This window comes from Molossus molossus, unplaced genomic scaffold (assembly GCF_014108415.1).
Source record: "Molossus molossus isolate mMolMol1 unplaced genomic scaffold, mMolMol1.p scaffold_m16_p_20, whole genome shotgun sequence".
Taxonomy (NCBI): Eukaryota; Metazoa; Chordata; class Mammalia; order Chiroptera; family Molossidae; genus Molossus; species Molossus molossus.
In genome coordinates, this window is record NW_023425356.1 from 9,526,701 (window position 1) to 9,548,718 (window position 22,018).

A 22,018-nucleotide genomic window follows, 5' to 3' on the forward strand; every position below is an offset into this window, starting at 1 on the left:
CTTAGAAGAGTGAGTTTTGAAAGAGGGAGGACAGAAAAAGATCTAATGGAAAATGAGAATCTTGTGGGGCAGAACCCAGGACTCTGAATTTTTAACATGATCCCCAGGCAGTAGTGATGATCTGACAGATGCAGGTTTAGGCACCAGAGCTCTGGAGCTGGGATGTCTGGGCCTTGGGGCTCAGGAGCCCGTGCTACTGGGTCAGTAGTTCTAATGAGTGTGGGAAGGAGGGAGGGAGAGGGCCTACTGCACTCCTCAGTCTGACTGGCTAAAGAACAATCGGAAAGGTCCTGTGCCTTCCACCCTACCCTTCACAATGGGACAAAGCAAGGTCACTATGCCCTGAGCCTCAGCCAAAACCAAAACCTGACTGAGGATACTCCAAAAGCAAACAAACAAACAAACAAAAACCCCCACAAAGAACAGGAGTCTGGGAAACCATCCAGCTAGGGCTGGGCCTAAGAGAAAGTCGCAGGCTCAAACTCTGACCCATTTCCCCCTGGTTTCCCATGCTCTGTGATAAGTCGACTAGCTCATTCCTACCTCGCAGCAAAGAGCTAGCCTCTCCTTGACAGCTGGGACTGTTGAATGGGACCTGCTTCTGTCTGACTCCGGTTCTTTCCAAGCAAAAGAGGTGTTTGCAACTGAGTCGGCAAAATCTATTTGACCCCACTGTACCAAGCTTGGGGCATTTGCCTGGCCTACCCTGCCCCCATCGTGACATTCTCTGGTTTTCAAGGACAGTGAGGAGATGCGGACCAGCCAGCAGTTGGGGGAAGTGCAGGACACAACCTCCTCCAGACCCTAAGGCCTCTAGTCAAAATCCGGGTTTACTTAAGAACCTGTTTCTTGACACAGGCTGTGTCCCAGCCAAGACAAACCTGTCATGTTGATCCCCTGCTTCCTTGGGTAGCTGTGACTTTCTGCATCAGTGGCTCCGTGAGTCTAAGGCTCAGGAGGTGAGGCACCTGCTTGACTGTCGACTCTGTCCGTGGGTGGAGGTGGCAGGGGAACGGTCCCTTCTCCAAGCAGTCTCTGGGCAGCGAGTCTCAGCCTTGTCAGTGTTTCACTCAAGTGTGCCACTTATCCAGACTGTACAGTTAAGATCTGTGGATTTCAATGTATATAAATTTTACCTTAAAAAAAACCTATAAAAAAATAACTTCCAGTGGAGGAGTGGGTGGAGAATGGCAGAAATTGGTAAGTATTGATGCTGGGTGGTGGGTACATGGGGGGCATTATATTCTGTTTGCAAAAAATATATGTTGGAAAATTTTTAAAATAATAAATAAATAAAATATATATTTAAAATTTACCACAAGTTTAGCCCTGGCCAGTTTGGTTCAGCGGTTAGAGCATTGGCCTGCGGTCCAGAGAGACCCGGGTTCGGTTTCCGCTGAGGGCACGTGCCTCGGTTGCAGTTTGTCCCCGGCCCTGGTTGGGTCGTGCGGGAGGCAGCCACTCGATGTGTCCCTTTCACATCGATGTTTCTCTCTCTCTCTTCCTCTCTTTCCCTCCCACTCTATCTGAACAAAGAATGGAAAAATGTCATCGGGTGAGGATAAAAAATAAATAAATACATACATACATACATACATAAATAAATAAAAATTACCATAAGTTTAAAAAAAGGTTTTTTTTCTTTATTGATTTTAAAGAGAGAGAGGAGGGGAGAGGGAAAGAGCGTGATGAAAACATTGATGAGAGAGAACATTGACTGGCTGCCTCCTGCATGCCCCCCACTGGGGATTTGGCTCACAACCTGGGCATGTGCCCTGACCAGGAATTGACTGGCAACCTCTCGGTGCATGGGTCGACACTCAGCCACTGAGCTACACCGGCTGGACCCATAAGTTTTTTTTAAAAGAGACTTAGAAAAAAAATTTTTTTTTCTAGAAATCTTTCTTGATCAAGAATCTTAAAAAACTCATACTCTTTACCCTAGTAATTCCCCTTCTGGAAATCTATCCAAAGGAAATAATTAGTGATACACAGGTTCATTGTCGTGCTATTTAAAATGATTAAAAACTGGACAAAAGTCAATGTCCAACAAGAGGAGAATGGTTAAAGAAGCTATGGTGCTACCATTAAAGACATAGGAAAGTGCTTGTGACCAAAAATGTAAAAGGGGGGGGAGGCAGAGTACACAGCAACATACCATATGATCTTCATCTTGTTTTTATAATGTATATACATGCATATAAAAAGAATCTGGAAAGAAGTACATTAAAATATTATAGCCCTGGCCGGTTTGGCTCAGCGGTTAGAGCGTCGGCCTGCGGTCCGGAGAGACCCGGGTTCGGTTCCCGCTAAGGGCACGTACTTCAGTTGCAGTTTGTCCCCGGCCCTGGTTGGTCATGCGGGTGGCAGCCACTCGATGTGTCCCTTCACATCGATGTTTCTCTCTCTCTCTCCCTTCCTCTCTCTCCCTCCCACTCTATCTGTACAAAAAATGGAAAAATATCCTCGGGTGAGGATAAAAAAATAAAATAAAATATTATAGGTAGTGGTCTCTGCTCAATTGGCTTATGGCAGATTTTCTTTTTTCTTTTTTTTTTTTTTTATCCTCACCTGAGGATATTTTTCCATTTTTTGTACAGATAGAGTGGGAGGGAGAGAGAGGAAGGGAGAGAAACATCGACGTGAAGGGACACATCGAGCGGCTGCCACCCGCACGACCAACCAGGGCCGGGGACAAACTGCAACCGAAGTACGTGCCCTTAGCGGGAACTGAACCCGGGTCTCTCCGGACCGCAGGCCGACGCTTTAACCGCTGAGCCAAACTGGCCAGGGCCAGATTTTCTTTTTTATTCTAGCCTGTGTTTTCATCTTTTCTAGAATTAACATGTATGACTTTGAAGATTATTTTTAAATCTGAGATGTGCTATTTTGAAGGAGGGGAGAGTGGAAGGAAGAACAGATTTCCTTGCAAGTATCAGACATAAAATAAGATATTGGAACTGGAGGAAATCTTAGAAATTAGAAATTACCTAAGTCCAATTTTTTCATTTTACAGATTAGAAGATTGAGGCTCAGAGAAGTCAAATGACCAGTCAAATGACCCCTTGAAGGTCACTTCCCTGAGGACCTTTCCCTGCCCCATCCTTCCCTCAGTTTCTATCCACCTCACATCCCTACCCATGGCTATGTCTTCACTCCCTCATCGCATCTCCCATCTACCTTTAGAGAGCATCTGATTGGCTTCATGTGGGCATATGTCCATGCTTTGGCAGAGCAGCGCTGCCCACCCATTTGACAATTCTACCAAGACTGAATATAACAAGCAGGGGATTCATCCTCCAAGAGAGGCTGTGTTGCCAGAGGGGGCAGTGCATGCTGGGTAGGCAAAAACAACAAACATCCAGGACAGGGGAGGTCCTCCAATGAGGTTTAAAGTGCCTTTCAGCCTCCCCATTCCACAGGGCTCTGAACTTGACTCTTTCCCCCTTAGGGCCTGTTTGCAAAGTATTTTTTGTACCCTTGACTTTCCTTGCAAAGCTTTCTGTAGCTTGAGAGGCAGTGCTGGGCCCAGACACATACTGTGAGTATGACTGGCCCCTAAACAGGCTGCCTGGGTTCAGTCTTAGTTTGGTAATCTCCGGGCCGTGTGGCCTTGAGCAAATTACTTCACCTCTCAATGCCTCAGTTTTTCCATCTGTAACGCGGTACAATAATAGTACCTACTTCATTAGGTTGTTTTGAAGATTAAAAAGCTTCGTATGCTTAACCTATGTCATCTCATTTATGCTCACAACTGACCTATTACATATGGAAAAAGGGCACCTCCTTTGGGAGCAGATCAGCCCCAGGATAGGGCACACTGCCCAGCATGCCTCCTTTTGCCACCTGCTCATCAGCTTACACTTTCTACGCTTTCCACAGTGAATAACAACCAAATGCCTCTCTAGCACCCAATCCATAGTTTACCACCAGTCTCTAATGTAGTACTTAGATAATCATTTTAAAAACTAAGACATGTTACTTTGTTTTGTTTTAATCCTTACCCAAGGATATTTTTCCATTTATCTTCAGATAGAATGGGAGGGAGTGGGGGGGAGGGGGAACATCGATGTGAAAGAAACACATGGCCTGGTTGCCTCCTGCATGACCTCGACCAGGGCAGGGGACAAACTGCAACCGAGGTATGAGCCCTTGACCAGAATCGAACCCTCGACCCATTGGTCCGCGGGCCAACACTCTAATTACTGAGCCAAACTGGCCAGGGCTAGAAATGTTATTTTGTAAGAATGGGGGGACAGTGAAAGGAAGGACACATTTCCATCCAGGTACATCCGGATTTGGCCATTATTTTATCATTTCAGCAGTCCTCTCAATACCTAGACAGCAAGGGCTAAGAACATGTGGGTCTGAGTAAATCCTTCTTCCTCTGGGGCCAAAAGATTAGTGTTACTTACAGATAGCTCAATATTTGGCAAGGCAGATTCCAACTTTGGTTTTTTTTCTCTTCTTTCTCATGCTCCCGGGAACACTGCATGTGGCTGGGTGATTTCGGGGAGGGCAGATTAACTAAGGTGCCCATCCCTCAATACCCTTCCCTTCTTTTCCTGATGAACAGGCAGCAGCCACTGCCTACTGTGCCCCATTTAAAACTGTGATTCAGGTAGTGTTGTGTCATTGTGCAGGGGGAGCAAGGAATTGTGTGCTGGACAAATGCACTGAATATATTTGTGTGTCTCCTTTGTGAATCTGTGTATTATTCAGACTATACACTTACAAAGACAGGTCACTGGGTAAACTGAGGTACTGTCGGGGAATTGATTTGTTCACAGAATATAACTGAGAACTGCTGCCAGTTATGTCTGTGATTTAACTATCTGTCTAAGCTTTTGTCTTGAATGGTGAGATTGCAAAATGTAGTTCAGGTCTGAAATAGCTACAGCAGAGCCAGCCACCTTGGATGGTGGGAATATCCCCAAGTGACGTGAACTGAATTAGCACATGGTGACATTTTCTAGGGCTTGGAACTACCATTTGCCCAGCAAACCTCCCCACTGAGTGGATCCCATGAAAGACCATGAAAAGAAATGGACTTGGCCCATGTGTCTCCACAGGACCAGATGCAGTCAGAGTGAAATTATCTACTCGAACAGATTAGATATTTTAACACCAATTCCCAGGCCTCAGAAGTGAGCCTGGCTGCTGGCAGACAACCAACACTCTCTTATTCAATTTTTAGATTTGGCCCAGTGTGAGTTTGTGTTTGATTCGAGGTATGAGGGTGGAGGATTCCTGGTGGGGAGGCCTGGGTTCTGCCTCAGTGACTTACCAGCTGTGTGACCTTGGACAAGACATTTCACCCAGTTGAGAGTGTTTTCTCATCTGGACAGTGAAGGGAACAACCCTGCTCTGCTTGGGGAAATTGAAGAGCAAATGAGCCAGTGTTTGGGAACTGTGAAAGCCCTATGCAAATGACCAGCATAATTATGTTCACAGGCCCAACGTCGAATCCTCTCTGCGTGCTTCACTCAATTCTCCATTTCATTTTCATACAGTAGATTTTACCCCTCATTCTTGCAGCAAAACCCTTGGCGAGCATCGTTGTTAGGCCTAGAACTGACGTATGTGGAATTGCCCTGTTTATCTCAGAGTTCTCTGAGATAAGAAAAAGACTGGAATTATGAGGAAAAATAGACCCCGAGAAATGTTAGCCAAAGGCACAAAGAATTCCCATCCTGGTGCTCTTTCTTTCCTAGATGACACTGACATCTAAATGCAAAGCCAAAGATTCTCATCAAAAGTTAGGCCCACAGTTCCGCAAACTGTCCCCCTGTCCTCTACATCTTTCCCTCTGGGTGAAAGTGCTGCATTTACGCGTGGTGGTCCTGAACCACACTGGGCACGACTCTGGTGCCTGTGAGCGGTGGCTGTGCAATATATATTTGGTAAATTTTTATAGTAGAGGAAAATAAAAACAGAGCTCTACAGTTATTCTCTTGTCATCCGAAGTGTCTAAAACTACAGATCAAGAAACATATCTATCATATTTCCACAAGTCTGAGATGCCATTGCTCCTAAGACACCATTTTCTATGTACCACAAAAAATGAAAAGGCTCTATCAGTTAAAATATGACACAATGCTTACTCGTTGTATCAGTGATAAGCCAAACATCTTGATTTCACATATGTTAAAATGGGAAAGATAGGCATCTTAGAATAGATGAAATGCAGTATGTTCACCTCTTCCAAAGGTAAAGCTTTCTCCTTTTGCTTCTTATGCATTCTGAGATTAACTCTCATTTTTAAGGCTCAACTCCTTGCCTTTATACATGTTATGCAATCATGCTTTCATATGGGTTCAAAGGGGACATTAAATCTATTTTTTTTATGGACACAATAATACAAAGTAGTTCTGCACTTGAAAATAGTTTTAGTGCAGACTGTAAAATACTTGTCAGAGCCAAAGTCAATGAATTCTATGCTGTGTTTATTACAAAACTTAAAAGAATAAATGTTTAGGGAACAGTTGGCACATATGTTCTGTTTTCTCTCTCCCAAGTGGTGGTTTTTATTGTTTTTGTTGTCTAGTTAGTGGCTGGCTTGGCTGTTTTGTTGTTATTTAGCTTATTCTTAGTTCAGGTAAGGCAACTGAACTGTGAGTTTCCCACTGCACAGAGAAATCAGGCACAAATAGACCCACACGATGAGAACACATCACCTGCCTGGTCTAAATATGACATTTTCATAAAATGTGAGGTGGGAATTCATAGTCTTTCTGGGCAGAAGGGAGTGTGAAGAATACAGGGGAAAAGAAATACAGCTTCTGTGACAATCCTTTTGAAAATTTTTCATGGGCCAGTCCTTGCTCATAAATTCTACAGTTTGGATAAGAAAAACTCCCTGTTTCTAGCCTGTTCTTTAGTTACCTTCTCACAATCCTCTGATATATCAGGACATATACACAACAGCAAAGAGAGACACACTAAAAAAAAAAAAAAAAAAAAAAAATGGGGGCGTTTTAAGGGCTAGACCATGGCTGGGTGGAAAGGAATGGTCCAAATAATTATAGCTCCCATGATACCTTTTCCCCACAAAGATCCCAGGGCCAATTACTGTGTTGATAAGGGTCAGTAGCCATGTCGCTGGGGAGGAAGTGGGTGAGAAGCTGTTACTGTTTGATCACTGTTAATGTGCATTTTGCCCACTGTTCTCGCCCCTGCAGTCTGAGTACCACTACGAATACACCGCGTGTGACAGCACGGGTTCCAGGTGGAGGGTCGCCGTGCCACACACCCCAGGCCTGTGCACCAGCCTCCCTGACCCCGTTAAGGGCACCGAGTGCTGTAAGCAGCCATCCCGCTCCAGGGCCACCCTGTCACTCAGCTTTGGCCTCTGCCCCAAGCCTCCTGCCATGCAAGCTAGGCCCTTCCTGACAGTGCAGCTGCCTTAAGGAACCAGATCATTTTCCCAGTTAGGCCCTTTTGAGATTTGGTGTAGAAATGTTATTTCACAGATGCAAACTGGGTATCTGAATTTATTTTTTAATCCGGTTAGGGTATGAAGTATAAGTAATTCCAGCTATGTGCCATGCAGATATCTTTTCCAGTGTGCATACATTTTCTTTTTGGCCTATGCATCCCTTCAATCTACACTCACCAGCCACAATCAGTCATGAGAAAGATTGTAATTTGCTTTCTTTCTTGAAAAGGAAGCCAGAGAAGATAAATTTCTGCAGAGACAAACCTTTAAAATGCACTGGGCATCATTTCAGGGACCAAGAACCTTCCCTGGCTATGGAGCTAACTGTGCAGTCAGTGAGGCAATGACTTGCCCGCAGCTTCTGTCCCCACCTCTGTAACTCATAGTCAGAACTTTTCTGTAATTGGCAGCTCATTTCCCTGCACCGTTCTTTTTAGATACGCAAAGGGAGTAACACTAAAAATCAGGGACTAGAATCAAGAAACACTTGAATGTTTGTTTGTTTTTCTATGATTTTTTTTTCTTTATTGATTTTAGAAAGAGAGGAAGTGAGAGGGAGAGAGAGATGGAAACATCAATGAGAGAGAACATCAACTGGCCACCTCCTACATGCCCCCTACTGGGGATTGGGCCCACTGGGAATCAAACCAGCGACCTCTTGGTGCACGGGTTGAAGCTCAACCACTGAACCACATCGGCTAGGCCTAGAACACGTGAATATTTGTAAAGGAGACTGAGGGAATTTAAATTCTAAAATAAGCTTAGCATACATAGTGTCTCCTTGGTTCAATAAGAGAGTGAGTGAATACCTGTTAAATTAATGAATGAATATTGCTAAGATCTGAGCAGAACTGAGGTGTGACTAGTGGAAACAAATGAGCCATCTTCAGTTAAGTAGGCCAACTTAATTGAGCTCCTCCTATGTCTGTCAGTCACTGAGCCACTGTTCCTGGAGGAGCTCAGAGCCTAGTGGGAGGCTCCCATCAATATGATGTGTTAATACAAAGTGAAAAAGAATGGAAGGTATGGATACTTACTAGGGATCAGAACCACTTGAGCAAAAGTTTGGAGGTAGAACATGTAATCTGGGATGAAGGCAACACAGGCAAGGTGATGGATGGGGCTGCGGGGAGAAAGGTCTGCAGCGGGAGATAAGCTGGGAAGTTAGGTTGCAGGAAAAGTGTAGGAGACTGAATGCCAGGCTAGGAGCTTAATTCTATAACTGAAGGGGGGAGTACCTGATTATTGTTTAATTAACAGGAGTAATGATACATATCAATGTTTCAGAATAATACTTCTGACCACAAAATGAGTAGAAACAAGAAACAGGAAACTAGTTAGGAGAGGACACTGCAGAGGTTGAGCTAACAGGTCATGAGAATCCCAACCAGCATGGTGGCAGTGGAACCAGAAAGGTGACAGAGGCCAGAGATTCAGGGAGGAAATTCAAAGCTGAAGGTCCAGATGCCATTCAGAGGGGTCTGCACGAGAGACCATGGCATCCTCTTCCCTGGAGAGGTCTCAGAATGGCCACGACTACTCCCTTAGGAAACAAAATCGACAGGGATGAGCCTAAATCCCTCAGCAAGGCAGAGCTTCCACAGCCCTAACTCTTTCTTTTTTAAATAACAGCTTTGCTGAGATATAATGTACATGTCATAAAATTTGCCCCTTTATGGTATAAAATTCACTAGTTTTTAGAATATTCAGAGTTGCATAACTATCAGGACTATCTAATCTCAGAACATTGTCATCATCCCAAAAGGAAACATCAAATCCATCAGCAATCTCTCCCCATGCCCCTCCCCCAAGTCCCTGGCCCCACAAATTCACTGTCTGTCTCTGTGGATTTGCATGTCTGTTAATGGACTCATACAAGACATGCCGTGGCTCTAAATCTTAGTGGACCAAATGCCCAGATCTTCACCCTCTGTGCCTCCCTTTAGGATGCCCACAACCTGCCCACTTCTCCTGGGGCAGCAAGGGCCCCACCACCCCACCCTTGTCCTTGCTTTGTGTTCCAGCCTTTTCTTGCAAAGCTGGGGAGTTTCTGGACATGAAGGACCAGTCATGTAAGCCTTGCGCTGAGGGCCGCTACTCCCTTGGCACGGGCATCCGGTTCGACGAGTGGGACGAGTTGCCCCACGGCTTTGCCAGCCTCTCAACCAACATGGAGATCAATGACAGCACCAATGAGTCCACCGAGAACTGCACTTTGTGAGTCACCCCCTCCCTGTCCTCTCACCTCCATGCTCCCTCCTCCCTGTGCTGGGGAAAGGGCTCAGGGAGCACTCCTCCTGCTCTGCAGGCTGGGAAGGGAGGATGGAGAAGAGGGAGCCACACTGCCAGGGTCAGGCCTGGAGCAGGGCCCCAAGCACTGTTGGATGGGACATCTATCCACCTCAGCCCATTCTCTGACCTAAGCTTACTAGTGATGGACAGGCATTTGTGTCAGGTAAAAACATGGGGAAATAGAGAGAGAAAGATGAGATGGCCAAGGGTTAGATGTCGATTTAAAACAACATTCAGTTGGATTTCTACCATGGAATTCTGGATCAGCCAATAAACATCCTCAACTTGATGGCAACACAATGTGTAATGCACTGGGTATCTTCCTAGCTTTGGTGCTAACTTCTAAAACTGGTCTGTCAAACCTGAGTTCATAGGTTTGGGGGTGCGGGGAGGTAGAGAAGGACCTGGGCTTTGGTCAGTGGTGGTTGAGATCTTTCAAATCCTTGAGACCCCAGTGACTAAAAATTTTCCAGCTCAAAAGGAGATATTTCCAGTAATTGAAAAGCTCAGCCCAGGGTGCTGGTAGAACTGGTGAGCTCTCCTGGTCAAACTCTTTGGATATACATAATTTCAGGGGTCGGAATTAAACGATATGCCTTCTACTATTCAGGCACTATTCTGGATGCTTTACCTCTTTTATTTTCTATAATCCTCATGAGAATTCTGTAAACTAGGTATGACTCTTCCATTACACAGATGAGGAACTGGAGGGCCAGGGAGTGAGGTTAAGTGACTCATCCTTTGTTACCCAGCTTACAATTGGTGAGTCTGGAATTCACACCTAGCGCCAAGTTTTCTACTGCCCAAGATGCTACCTTCAAATAATTCAGTGTGTGCAAGGCAATGTTTGGTTCTAGGGAAGAAAAGTGGGGGGATGCATAGATATAAAAGACAATCAATCATTGCTCTTCATTAAATATTGACAAAGAATATGGCAGAAAAGTACGTACATAAAAATGGCTCTCATGCTCAAGCAATCAAAGGATAAAAAGGAGTTAGTAATTGTATTACACTTGGATTTCTAAAACTGGGAGCAATGTCTCCCGTTCTTATACTTAAATACCCTAGAAATATCATTGTCAGAGCCAGGTAGCAGGTATTTCATAGTCCAAAGTTAATGTTATTTTAGAGTACAAATTATGTGTCAAAATCTTTAGCATGACCACATTGCATCAGAGAGGATTAAAGCCGGAAGGAGAGGAAATGTGTAGGTTAAGACAACCAACCCCCTATCTGTGTTCTAATAGAGAACATGATTGACCCGACCAAGGTGCAGGCCTATCTCACTCAATCAGTTCCTACTTGAGCAAAGAAAGAGTTTCTCTGTCTAGGGACTGCACTAAAGTCCAGAAATCATTACCTCTGAGTAAGGCAGGGTGTGGGCTGGTTAATAAAAACAGTGTTTCCATGACATAGATCCTGAGGGGCCTGGATCTCAAAAGAGTCCAAGGCATCCCTGGAAGTGAGGGAAAAATGTTTCTTCTCTGCAGAAATGAAGAGCAGATGGTCATCTAGAGAGGTTTTATGATTTCCTCACCACGCCACACAAAGGCAATAATTGAACTGGTACCAAGATATCAAATGTCTGGCATTTACTCCCTCCATTGCCTCCAACCTAACCCAGCCAGCATCACCTGCAGCCTGTTCTGCCTCTAATGCCTCCTCGCTAGTCCTTCCTTCCACTCCCAGCCTCCTCCAGGCCATCGTCCACTCAGCCGCCAGATTGAGCGTAAAACACAAATCCAACCATAGTATTTTCCTGCTGAAAATTATGGAGTCTATGGATTCCTATTGCTCTTGGAATAAAATCTAGTGCCTTGCCATGGCCTGCAGGGCCCTGTCCCTTCTGGCCTCTGCCCTCTGCCCATTTCTTCAACCTCTCAAGTACCTTCCCTCTTGCTTACTATGCTCCAGCCATGCTGGCCACCATGCTCCATCACTCCTCTGGGCCTTTGAACACTCTTCTCCAACTCTTCTAGCAAATGTCACTTCCTCAAAGAAGCCATCCCTGACCCCACAGACCCCTATTACACACCCTTGTATCCTCTTATATTTCTCCTTATGGCATTTATCACAGTTATTACTATGTGATGAATTGTGTGATTAGTTAAGCTTCTGTCTCCTCAATTATAAATAGAATGCAAGCTCCAGGAGGGAGGGGCCAGGTCTGTCTTGTTTTTTGTTGTTAGCATCTAACATCTGGCATAAAGTCGACATGAAATAAATAATTGGTAACAAAGGAGGCCAAGCCAACGAGTTTCCATGGAAAGACCCTGAGCCTTCAGGGGCTCCGCCTTGGTTACTGGATAAATGTCCCAGGGCCAAGGTGCTGGAAATAGCCCCTAGATCCAAGCCTGGGGTGAGCAAGTGGGGATAGGAGTGAAGAAGGAGTGATATAGAAAGGAGGTTTTATGTTAGCAGAGAAGAAAAGACAGAGCCCAAGTAGTGGGAAGGTGAAACAAGAATGAGAGAAAGATAGATGTAAACATTAAAAAGGTTTTCCAATATTGGAAGCCTCTAAGTTTTCCTGTGCAGTTTCTTCTTTCTAACTTGAACTTATAAAACGGTGCTACACAGCATGAGCCAGGTGGGGTGTCTGGGTGGCCACCATGTCCTCTTAGAATGCTTGCCTCTCATCCGGCCCGTGTGGTTCAGTGGTTGAGCATTGACCCATGCACCAAGAGGTTGCCAGTTCGATTCCTAGCCCAGGCTGTGGGCCCTATCCCCAGTGGGGGGCATGCAGGAGGCAGCCAGTCGATGTTCTTTCTCATCCCTCTCCCTCTTCCTTCCTCTCTCTCTAAAATCAATAAAGAAAAGTTAAAAAAAGAAAAAAAAGAATACTTGCCTCTCTTTACCCAGGGCCATGATAAAACAAAGCAAGTATAAGATCACAGCTAAATGACCATGAGCAAGTGTCCTAATGACTTCTGTGCCTCAGTTTCCCCATCCTAAAAAATAGTACTCTTATAGACTGTGGCAAGAATTAAATGAGATGATAGGTGTAAGAATCTGAAGCAATGCCTGGCACTAGAAATCAATGAAGACATGTTGTTCTGACTGTGATCTTCACAGAGGCAGCTCTGACAAACACCAAATTGTGATGCATTTTGCAAATGTAACCCACTTATGGCACCCTTTTAATTATTCATCCAACTTCAGGAATTATTTATAGCCGATGCTGGGGAGCACACCAGCATTAAGTGCCGTTTTAACAGGGGAAATCAATACCATCAGTTTAGCTGGGGTATCTCAGAGGAGCTCAGGATAGGTATTTTGGATATGCTTCCATTCAAGAATAGCACTAGCTGTTTAAGAGCTGGAAGTTCCATGTTCTGACAAGCACAGGGGGAGACCAGGGGACTAATCTGAGGTCCCTTTAATGAGACATTATTAATAATTGGAGACCTGAGCTGGTTTCAAGCAAAACAGTGAAATAGTAGCAGCACCTGTTATTGGTTCTTTGATCTAGAGGTTATTCTTTACTGAGCATTTTCAGGTCTAAGCTTCTGCTTGTGAATTGCAAATCTAGAATTCCACGAGAGACCCAGAAGATCACATAAAGCCTGGTGGGCCATGCCCCCAACAATGAACTTGACCCCCGTTCCAACCCACAGGTCCAAGTGGGCTCCCCTGGGTGACTACATTGCTTCCAACACGGACGAGTGCACAGCCACACTGATGTATGCCGTCAACCTGAAGAAATCGGGCACTGTCAACTTTGAATACTACTACGCAGACTCCAGCATCATCTTTGAGTTTTTTGTAAGCCCTTGGCCAAGGGGGAGGCTGGGAGGTAAAGGCTCTCCACGGCTCAGAATCGTTTGCAGGAACCACAAGTGCAGTCCTGCTTGGGAAATCTCCATCGCTATTTTCCCTCCGGAGGGAACTGTGGGCACAATGAGCTGAGGCTTCAAGAGGCGAGGGACGCTGAGGGGGTAGAGTAGAGTCTGGGAGATCTAGGGGTTTTGCCGTGCTGAGACATGAACACAGCATGTAATGGCTTCTCTGAGTTCCAAGTTATGTCTCTGAGTTCCAAAATGTCAGTGCACTGACATTTTGTGCGTGTGACTAGCTCCTGCCCTAGTTCAAGGCTCATATGTTCTGAGCTCTGTTCCTAAAGGAAATTGGCAACTCTTCTCCCCTAAGAAGGGGCCTCTGGAAAGCTGCTGCAGTGTGGGGAAGGAACCCATTTCCTTAGAAGACTGAGACTTTGGCCCTGGCCGGTTTGGCTCAGGGATTAGAGCGCCGGCCCAAGGACCAATGAGTCGTGGGTTCAATTCTGGTCAAGGGCACGTACCTTGGTTGCGGTTTGTCCCCAGCCCTGGTCAGGTCGTGTGGGAAGCAACCAGTCGATGTGGCTCTATCACATCGATGTTTCTGTCTGTCTCTCTCCTTCCTTCCCACTCTAATAATAAGTAGAAAAATATGCTCAGGTGAGAAATTTAAAAAAAAAAAGGAAGGCTGAGACTCTGATCCCAAACTCCCGCTGCCTCAGGTTCAGAATGACCAGTGCCAGCCCAGTGCAGATGACTCCAGGTGGATGAGAACCACGGAGAAAGGATGGGAATTCCACAGTGTGAGTATCATGCCAGGCTTCCTGCAGCCTGTGCTGGAGATGCCAACCTTTCCTAGAAATCCCAGAAAAGGGGCCAAGGGCCTTTCCTCTAAGGAGTGCTTCCTCCCAGTCTGGGCTTGCACCCCTCTCTCCCTAGAGGATAGGGGTCTGACATGATGAGGATGCTGTAGTCACTCTCCTCTTGAGATAATGGAATGTGGGTGTGGGCTGACTTGTCGCACCAACGGCTCCACTCCAAGGATCAGCAGCTGTCCAGCTTTAAGGGCCATGTCTTCTGGGGACGGGAGATGAATAAAAAGAACCAGAGAAGAATGAAGGAATTCCAGGTCCCTTCCTCGGTCTCACCACAGAGTTGCTCACGGTGTATGTGATTGAGAGAGAAGCAGGAAAGGGTGGGAGAAGGGAGTAGAGGAGGCTTAGAAGCACAGAGTAGCTAAGCCAGGAAGGGAGGAAGAGCAAAGCTGAGGAAGTGAGCGGAGGATCAGAATGGGCACTGCCATGCAGACTGTAAGAGGAGCCCCCCCCCCCCCCCGTAAAAGGCTAATCCAGTGCATCAGGAATAGCTCTCTGAGACTGAACTAACTCTTCCTGTCTGTGTTTCTTTAGGTAAAGCTAAATCGAGGCAATAACGTCCTCTATTGGAGAACCACAGCCTTCTCAGTGTGGTCCAAAGTTTCCAAGCCCGTGCTGGTGAGAAACATCGTCATAACAGGTACGGAAAGTGGGGCTGGGGGCTGGGTCTGTCTCTGAATTGCTGGCCTAACGACTCTGCAGGAGGAGGGTGGAGCTCTGTCCCCAGGGGGCTCAGTCTCTATGCTCAGTTTTTACTTTCCTATGTTCTTCCTTCCTAGGGGTGGCCTACACTTCCGAATGTTTCCCCTGCAAACCCGGCACATATGCAGACAAGCAGGGCTCCTCCTTCTGCAAACTTTGTCCAGAAAACTCTTATTCAAACAAGGAAGAAACTTCTTGCCACCAATGCGACCCTGACAAATACTCAGGTGATGTTTCTGAGGGCAGGAAGGGTTTGGTGGGCGATATCGACAAGCACAGGGAGAAACAGGGCAGTAGAGCCCTCCTGGCCGAGTTCTAGATAGATTATTCTTAAACCCTTGCTTTGTGGAGCCTGGAAAAACCATACCAATCCACAGTCCACCAATCACTCTGGAAATAAAAATGAAATACTTTGATAGGTATTTATTGAGCCTTTACTATCTGCCAGGCCCCATTCCAGGGGCCTGGAATAGACCAGTGAACAAAATAGACAAAGCGCCCTGTCTTCTTGGAGTTTATGTTCTGGAGGGGGTAAGACAGACAATAAAAAATAACTATAATAAGTAAATAATAAATATATAAAAATTTATATTGTATGTTAGACAGTAAAAACTGCATGGCAAAAGGAAAAGCAACTTACGATGAGAGACCTTAAGAGAGGCAGGGAAAAAGTTTGCAATCTTTTTTTTTTAAGCAGTAAAATATTTTATTATTTATTATTATTTTTTTAATCCTCACCCGAGGACATTTTTCTACTTATCTTCAGACAGAGTGGGAGGGGGAAGAGGGAGAGAGAGAGAGAAACATCGACATAAGAGGGACACATCGACTGGTTGCCTCCCACATGACCAGGGCCGGGGACAAACCGCAACCAAGGTACATGCCCTTGGCTGGGATCAAACCGACGACTCATTGGTCTGCAGGCCGACGCTCTACTGCTAAGCCAAACCAGCCAGGGAAGCAGTACAATATTTTAAATGAAACCTGTATTATAAGAGTATAGTTATAAATAATAGCTACAGTAGATAAGAAGTATATGTATATTTTAATTTATAACAATTATTATCAAAGTTAATTTAGAAGACCCATGAGGCTGTATTGAAGAACAAAACACTTTGATAGCGAGGACTAAAGATGGCAGTTACAATCTCTTATCAGCTTGAGCATCCACTGAGTTCACAGCAAGACTTTTGGGGAAGTCCAGGGTACCTTGGAACACATTTTGAAAACCACTGTTCTAAGGAAAAATAAAACAGCTGGAAGTAGCCTATTTCTATAGCCTCTGGATAGATTCCCAAAGCATCCTGACTTAAGAAACAGGACCCAGTCATTTGATGGGGTCTCAGGGGCAGCAGGGCTTGGTGTAAGATAGGCCGTGCTCCCAGAGGGCCCTGTGCTCAGGCAGCCCAGTGGTTGGCAAGGGGGCCAATCTCCAAGACAGGTTCTGAAAAAAACTAGCAGGGAGAGAGAGAGAGGCTCTTTTCTCCCCTTGCAAACACTCACAACTATTTCATTTTTTCTTTCTTCCACAGAATCATATACAAACCCAGCTCGGGGCCCTCTCTCAAGCAGATCCCTATCCCTAAACAGACACACCCACCCTTAACACAGGTGTAACAGAATGTGTTTGCTCAGCTAAGACCCGCCTGACCTCGTGAACTGCTTATTTTTACACCATTCCTGTAACAAAAGTCCTGTTTAGCTACACAGATCTTGCCAAAGGGATATAGATTTCAGCAAGAACAGGAGTGTTTATATCTTGGCGGAAGTTTTTACCTATAAGTTTAAATTCCTGTTTTTTCACTTGAATTTCTTATTCCTTTTCTCCGCTCTGTCAGCGGCAGCCTTGTTAGTCTAACTCTCCGGCTCCCTTTCTAGCCCAGTTGTACAAGGATTTGGATGGCAAGGTGGTTCTAGAAAAACCGCCTAGGAGTGTTTTGATCAACTCTGTGCAAAGCGACTTTTATCCAGAGAGCTGTTATGAAAGTGTTAGGTTGGGAGTCTGAACCCTTGGAGTCTCTTCTGCCATCAGTTTCCTACTCCACCCCTTTGGCTGGGGAGTGAGTTTTTACTACAAGGGACAAGGTCAGCTTGTCAACCACCTACCAGCTGGGGTATAAAGAGAGTTACATTTCTTTGGGATTTGACTTGTCCAGAATACTGGGTCATTGGGAAACTGGGAAAAGCAGAGAGAGTCGGAGAGCCTGTGATGGAACGCCCGTGAAGGAAGTGACAGAGGCCCGGGAACGTTTAGTCGCCCATTTACAAATAAGTCCTGAGTGCCTGGTAGGTGCCAGGACTTGAGCTTGGTGCTAGGGTTAGAGCTGGTACCTGACAGCTTATGTTCAATGGGAAACGTGGTTATAGAAACATCTAATTGTAGTAACTTCATGGGGTAGGAGTGCTGGGGTAGGAGCGCTGAGTGTCGTGTGCAGTGGAGGCAAAGAAGAGAAGTGGTCACTCCTGTCTGGACGGAGAGGAAAGGCTGTGGTCTTGAGAGATGAGCTGAGTCTTGAAAGATGAGTTGGTGATTTGAGGGGGCAGGATGTTCTGGAAGAAGTGTGAGACAAAGCCAGAAGGCTTGGGGAACTCTGAGTTACTAGCATGGCTGCTTACTTGAAGAGAAGGCACCTCCAAGGCTGAGAGGTGGGCAGGGAACAGATTATGAATCAGTCCTGTGCCACTGCTCAAAAACTGAGATTTGATCCTTTCAGCAGCAGGGGCCATAAAAGAATTTTAAGCTGGGGACATGACCTGGCTTGTAATTTTGAAAGACCACCGCAGCTGCCATTTGGAAAATGGAGGAAGAAAAGAGCGGCTGGCGGGAGGAAAGGTCCCAGCCGGAAGAGTTTGCAACATGGACCATTGCCGGTATCCAGAGCCTGGACTGAGGCAGAGCCATCGGAGGTGGAGATGCTAAGGACAAAGGCTTGACTGGAGGCATCTTTCTCATTGATACCTAAAATTCGACCACTAGGATTAATTCCTCTGTGTTACATTTAATAGTTAGGGATTCATTTCCTAAGAAAATAGCATGGGATATAAGAGCATGGACCCCAGAACTAAATTACTATGATTCAAATCCCTGCTCCACCATGTGCTAGCTGTGCCACCTTGGACAAGTTATTTGTCTGTGCCTCAGTTTCATCACCTGTAAAATGGAATGACAGTAATCATATCTACTTTATAGTGTCATCAGTGGATTAAACAACACAGGAAAAGGGTTTAGTACAGTACCTGGCATGTAGTGAGCCCTAACTTTATCAGTTCATTGACATTAAGGCCTGTCCCCGCAGTCCTCTGCTAATATAGAGATACTACTGGAATAGATAACAATAATATTGTTAACAGAGAAAGGCCCTTGTCTAGTTCTTTACAAATTACAAAATATTATCTCATTTATCACTCATAGCATAGTACAAGAGGGGCTTCCCCATTTACAAACGAATAAAGAACAGCTTAGAGAGGCTCAGAGATTTGCCCAGAGACTAGGTGGTAGCTGAGCTGGGCCTGTTTTCCTTTGATAAAGTGTATCAGAATGAGAACGCTATACTCCCAGAGGCAGGGGGAAGGCACTGGAAGGAGGAGGAAGGTGCAGAAAGAGGAGTTGGAGCCCCCAAGATAAACTTTATTTCCTTACAGTTTAGGCCAGGACAAGTCCTACAGGAATCACTTTTCATTTTCTCAAACATCTAGGCCAATCTTTCAAATTTGAATAGTACCCAACTTAAACACCATGATGAAATCTGAGCCAGGAAAGTGAGGTCTGTCTCAGCATCTGGGTTAATCATTAATTAACACTACCTTAGCAGTTGTCAATGTGTAAACACCTGGACTATTTTTGCTGAAACCTGGAGCTAGCATGTCAGGTTGAGCAAATATTTGACAAGCAGAGAAAGGCCCCTGTGTGGAGTGCACTTTCTAACAGGCAACTTGCATGCTAGACCCCAACATGCAAGGGTCCTGGGAATTGGTGTGTTTTCAGCACCTCCCCCCAAATTTCTCCTGGCCAAGTCAGTCAAAAGCAGATGTCGCTCATCCCTCTATGCTGAATTAGGCCTTCTGCTTGGTAACCAAGTAAATGAGCTATGAAGACCCCAGCTGTTCTCAGCCCTCTTGCCCAAGCTAATAAACGGGGACAGAAAGGTGTGAAGATGTGTGCTTGTGGGGACTCCCCACTACAAGACAACAAGGCAGTAATTGGGACATTTGCTGATCTAGAAATTCATTTGGTGCCTTGGGAAGAAGAGATCAGTTGAGAAATAAGCCTTTAACTGAAAGGGAGACAAAGAGACGTTTAATCCTTATTAAAAATCCTGTGATAGTTACCAAATAAAAATAATTCCTGCAAACCCAGGTAATAAGAGTTATCAGCATTTAGTGAGTCCCTGCTCACAATGTGCCAGGAATGTGCAGGCGCCAGCCAGGCAGATATCATTATTCCTTCTCTACACAGGAGAGCACTCAGGCTCAGAGAGGTCAAGTAATGTGCCTGAAGTGACAAGGCTACTAAGTAAGTAGGTGGGATCCAGACCCACTGCCTGTCAGGTAACAGAGTGAGGCACATTATCAAGTGCTTACCTGCAGGTGACGCTGTGGTCATATTAGATAGTGGTGCCAGCAGCAGTACTAGTATTGTACTCGCACGCTATAAAGCAGTGATTTTTACTCTGAGGAAAGTAAATTTCTTGGAAATTTAATGCATGAGTTATATATATATATCTTTGGTTAGAGAAAACGGGTCTTTTTTTTCAAATTCTCAAAAGAGTGTATAATTTTTTAAAAATTAAAAATTATAAAGAGGGATTTATTGAAAAATTCTTGCTATCCAGGGGTTCATAGGGCTAGAGCAGAACTAAGATGGACATGAGGAGAACACACAGAAAGCAGAATAAATAAAACAAGAGTTAACATTTTTCATTAGGTGCAGAGAGTGTGCAGAGATGCCTAGGGTGGGGGGAGTGGAAAGAAAATATTAAGAGAAAATTCAGAGAAAGAATTAGAGTAGGAGCATGAAGGTACTGTCCTGAGCTTTCCTGTTTCACTTCAACCCCTCAGGAGTAGAAACCACACAGTCAGGATTCTGAGGCACCTGGAAGGTGGTGGGTTTCAGGGAACTTGGTTGGTGGTGGTTAACCTGTGAGATGCTCTTGCTAGCTACCCACCCTCATTGCTGGTCCTTTGGCTAGTCCACTTCTCCACGCCCTGCCCCACAGTGAGGCCCAGTGGTTTCTCACCAGCACCAGGGACAGGTGCATAGGGCTGTCTGAGCAGGGCTTTAGGGACTGTGAATTCTGCCACTGAGGTCAAGGACAAGGTCTGTGTGCAGGCTTTTCTACTTTCTGCAGTATCTCTGTCATGCGTACCCCAAAGTCTTGAGGTCCACAGGGTCATGAGCAAGTGGTCATGAGCTCTGCTTTTCTATGTAACTTCAAATACTTGTCCTTGCTTTTGCAATTTAGAGAAAGGATCCTCTTCCTGCAAAATGCGCCCAGCCTGCACAGACAAAGATTACTTCTACACGCACACAGCCTGTGATGCCAATGGAGAGGTGGGTAGCACAGTCTCGGGGCCCCTTTGCCCGCTCCCTGGGTTTTTCCACATTTGGATTTCCAGTGGTCACTGAAGCTGGCACCAGAAAAAACCGCACAGACCTACAGAGTGACTCCAGGGCCAGTGGGGACAAAACAAGATGGCCTCATTCATTTTTAGGCCAGAAACTGTTTTTGTCTCATTTTTCTCCCCACAGTTTCATAGGCTTTGTTTCAAAAAGCCATTTCATTCTCTTTCGATTGTTTCCTTCACTTAGCCCCTCTGGATAGTTATTGCCTCTCCATGCACATCATTTCCCCATGGAACTCATCAGACTTGTCCCCTCTTCCTGGCTCGCGGGAGAACGGCCTGACTGGTCCCTGCTGGTTCCCTCTTCCCCCCAGGCTCTCAGCCTCAGGGCCTTCCTCTGTCTGCGTGTTCTGAGGATTAACCTCTGTGCCAGGCGTTATGCTCCAGAGGGGGACTCAGAGATTCTGACAGGCTCCTGACCACGGCAACAAGATGTGCAGGGCACTGAGACCCCAGAAGAGAGTGACAGGACTCCCCAGGGAAGGCTTCTCTGAGGAAGTCACTTGTTCATTTCAACAGTCACTGTGCTAGGTACTAGGTATGCAGTAGTTAACAAAACCAAGGGAAGTTCTACTCTCAGGGAACTTAATTCTTGTTGGGGAGTGAGTGGAGAGAGAGACAACGGATAAATAACAGATGGCTGTGTAATATCAGATGGTAATAAGTAGTAGAGAGAAAAAATAACACAGGATTAGGAGACAGAGAATGACCGAGGTCATCGTACAGCTATTGTACAGAGGACAGGGATGGCCTCTTGGGGCAGGTGACAACTGAGCAGAGACCTGAGTGAGGTAAGGGAAGAGCCGTAGCACTGTCCAGGCAGAGGGCACAGCTGCTGCAGAGGAGGCAGGCGTGTGCCTGCTGAGCTGGAGGAACAGCAGTTGTGAGCAGGGATGGCTCAAGGGCAGGAGTGGAGAGGTGTGTCTTAGATCAGACGCTCTGGATGAACTAACTGTCTGCCTCTGGAGAAGTCAGAATTAGGAGCCGGGAAATCTGCATCTAGCCCTGAGCATGTGCTTGGCTATTAGCATGCATAAATGCCTGCTGGCTGGCTGGCTGCCTGCATTCTTCCGCTAGGCATAAGATAAAGGCTGGTCCTAGCAGTGACTGTTTTTCCGTCATCCCATTCCCCACCCCCACCCCAGCCCTCATGTTTGGAGCATCATCATCCTCCCTAGCAGCCAAGTAAGAATGGCTGCATATCTTATCCGCTGCACCTCAGACTCAGTTCTGGAGAGTCTGTTCTGTTTGACCTTGTAAAAATGGTCATTTTCTTGGCCTCAGTTGACTCACCAACTACATGAGGACAGCTCTGC

The 22,018-nt window shown here is 45.7% G+C and overlaps 1 protein-coding gene across 3 annotated transcripts in view; it reads left to right on the plus strand.

Moving 5' to 3' along the window:
* ELAPOR1 (endosome-lysosome associated apoptosis and autophagy regulator 1) overlaps positions 1 to 22,018 on the plus strand; it is a 70,499-nt gene that overhangs the window by 30,729 nt on the left and 17,752 nt on the right. The window contains exons 2-8 of one of the 3 annotated variants that reach the window (XM_036272483.1): positions 7,182 to 7,302; positions 9,463 to 9,655; positions 13,345 to 13,492; positions 14,226 to 14,306; positions 14,913 to 15,018; positions 15,158 to 15,307; positions 20,543 to 20,631. In XM_036272483.1, coding sequence (XP_036128376.1) covers positions 7,182 to 7,302; positions 9,463 to 9,655; positions 13,345 to 13,492; positions 14,226 to 14,306; positions 14,913 to 15,018; positions 15,158 to 15,307; positions 20,543 to 20,631 — 888 coding nt within the window. The remainder of the gene's footprint in view (positions 1 to 7,181; positions 7,303 to 9,462; positions 9,656 to 13,344; positions 13,493 to 14,225; positions 14,307 to 14,912; positions 15,019 to 15,157; positions 15,308 to 20,542; positions 20,632 to 22,018) is intronic. The other 2 variants (XM_036272482.1, XM_036272481.1) reach the window with 2 other exon arrangements.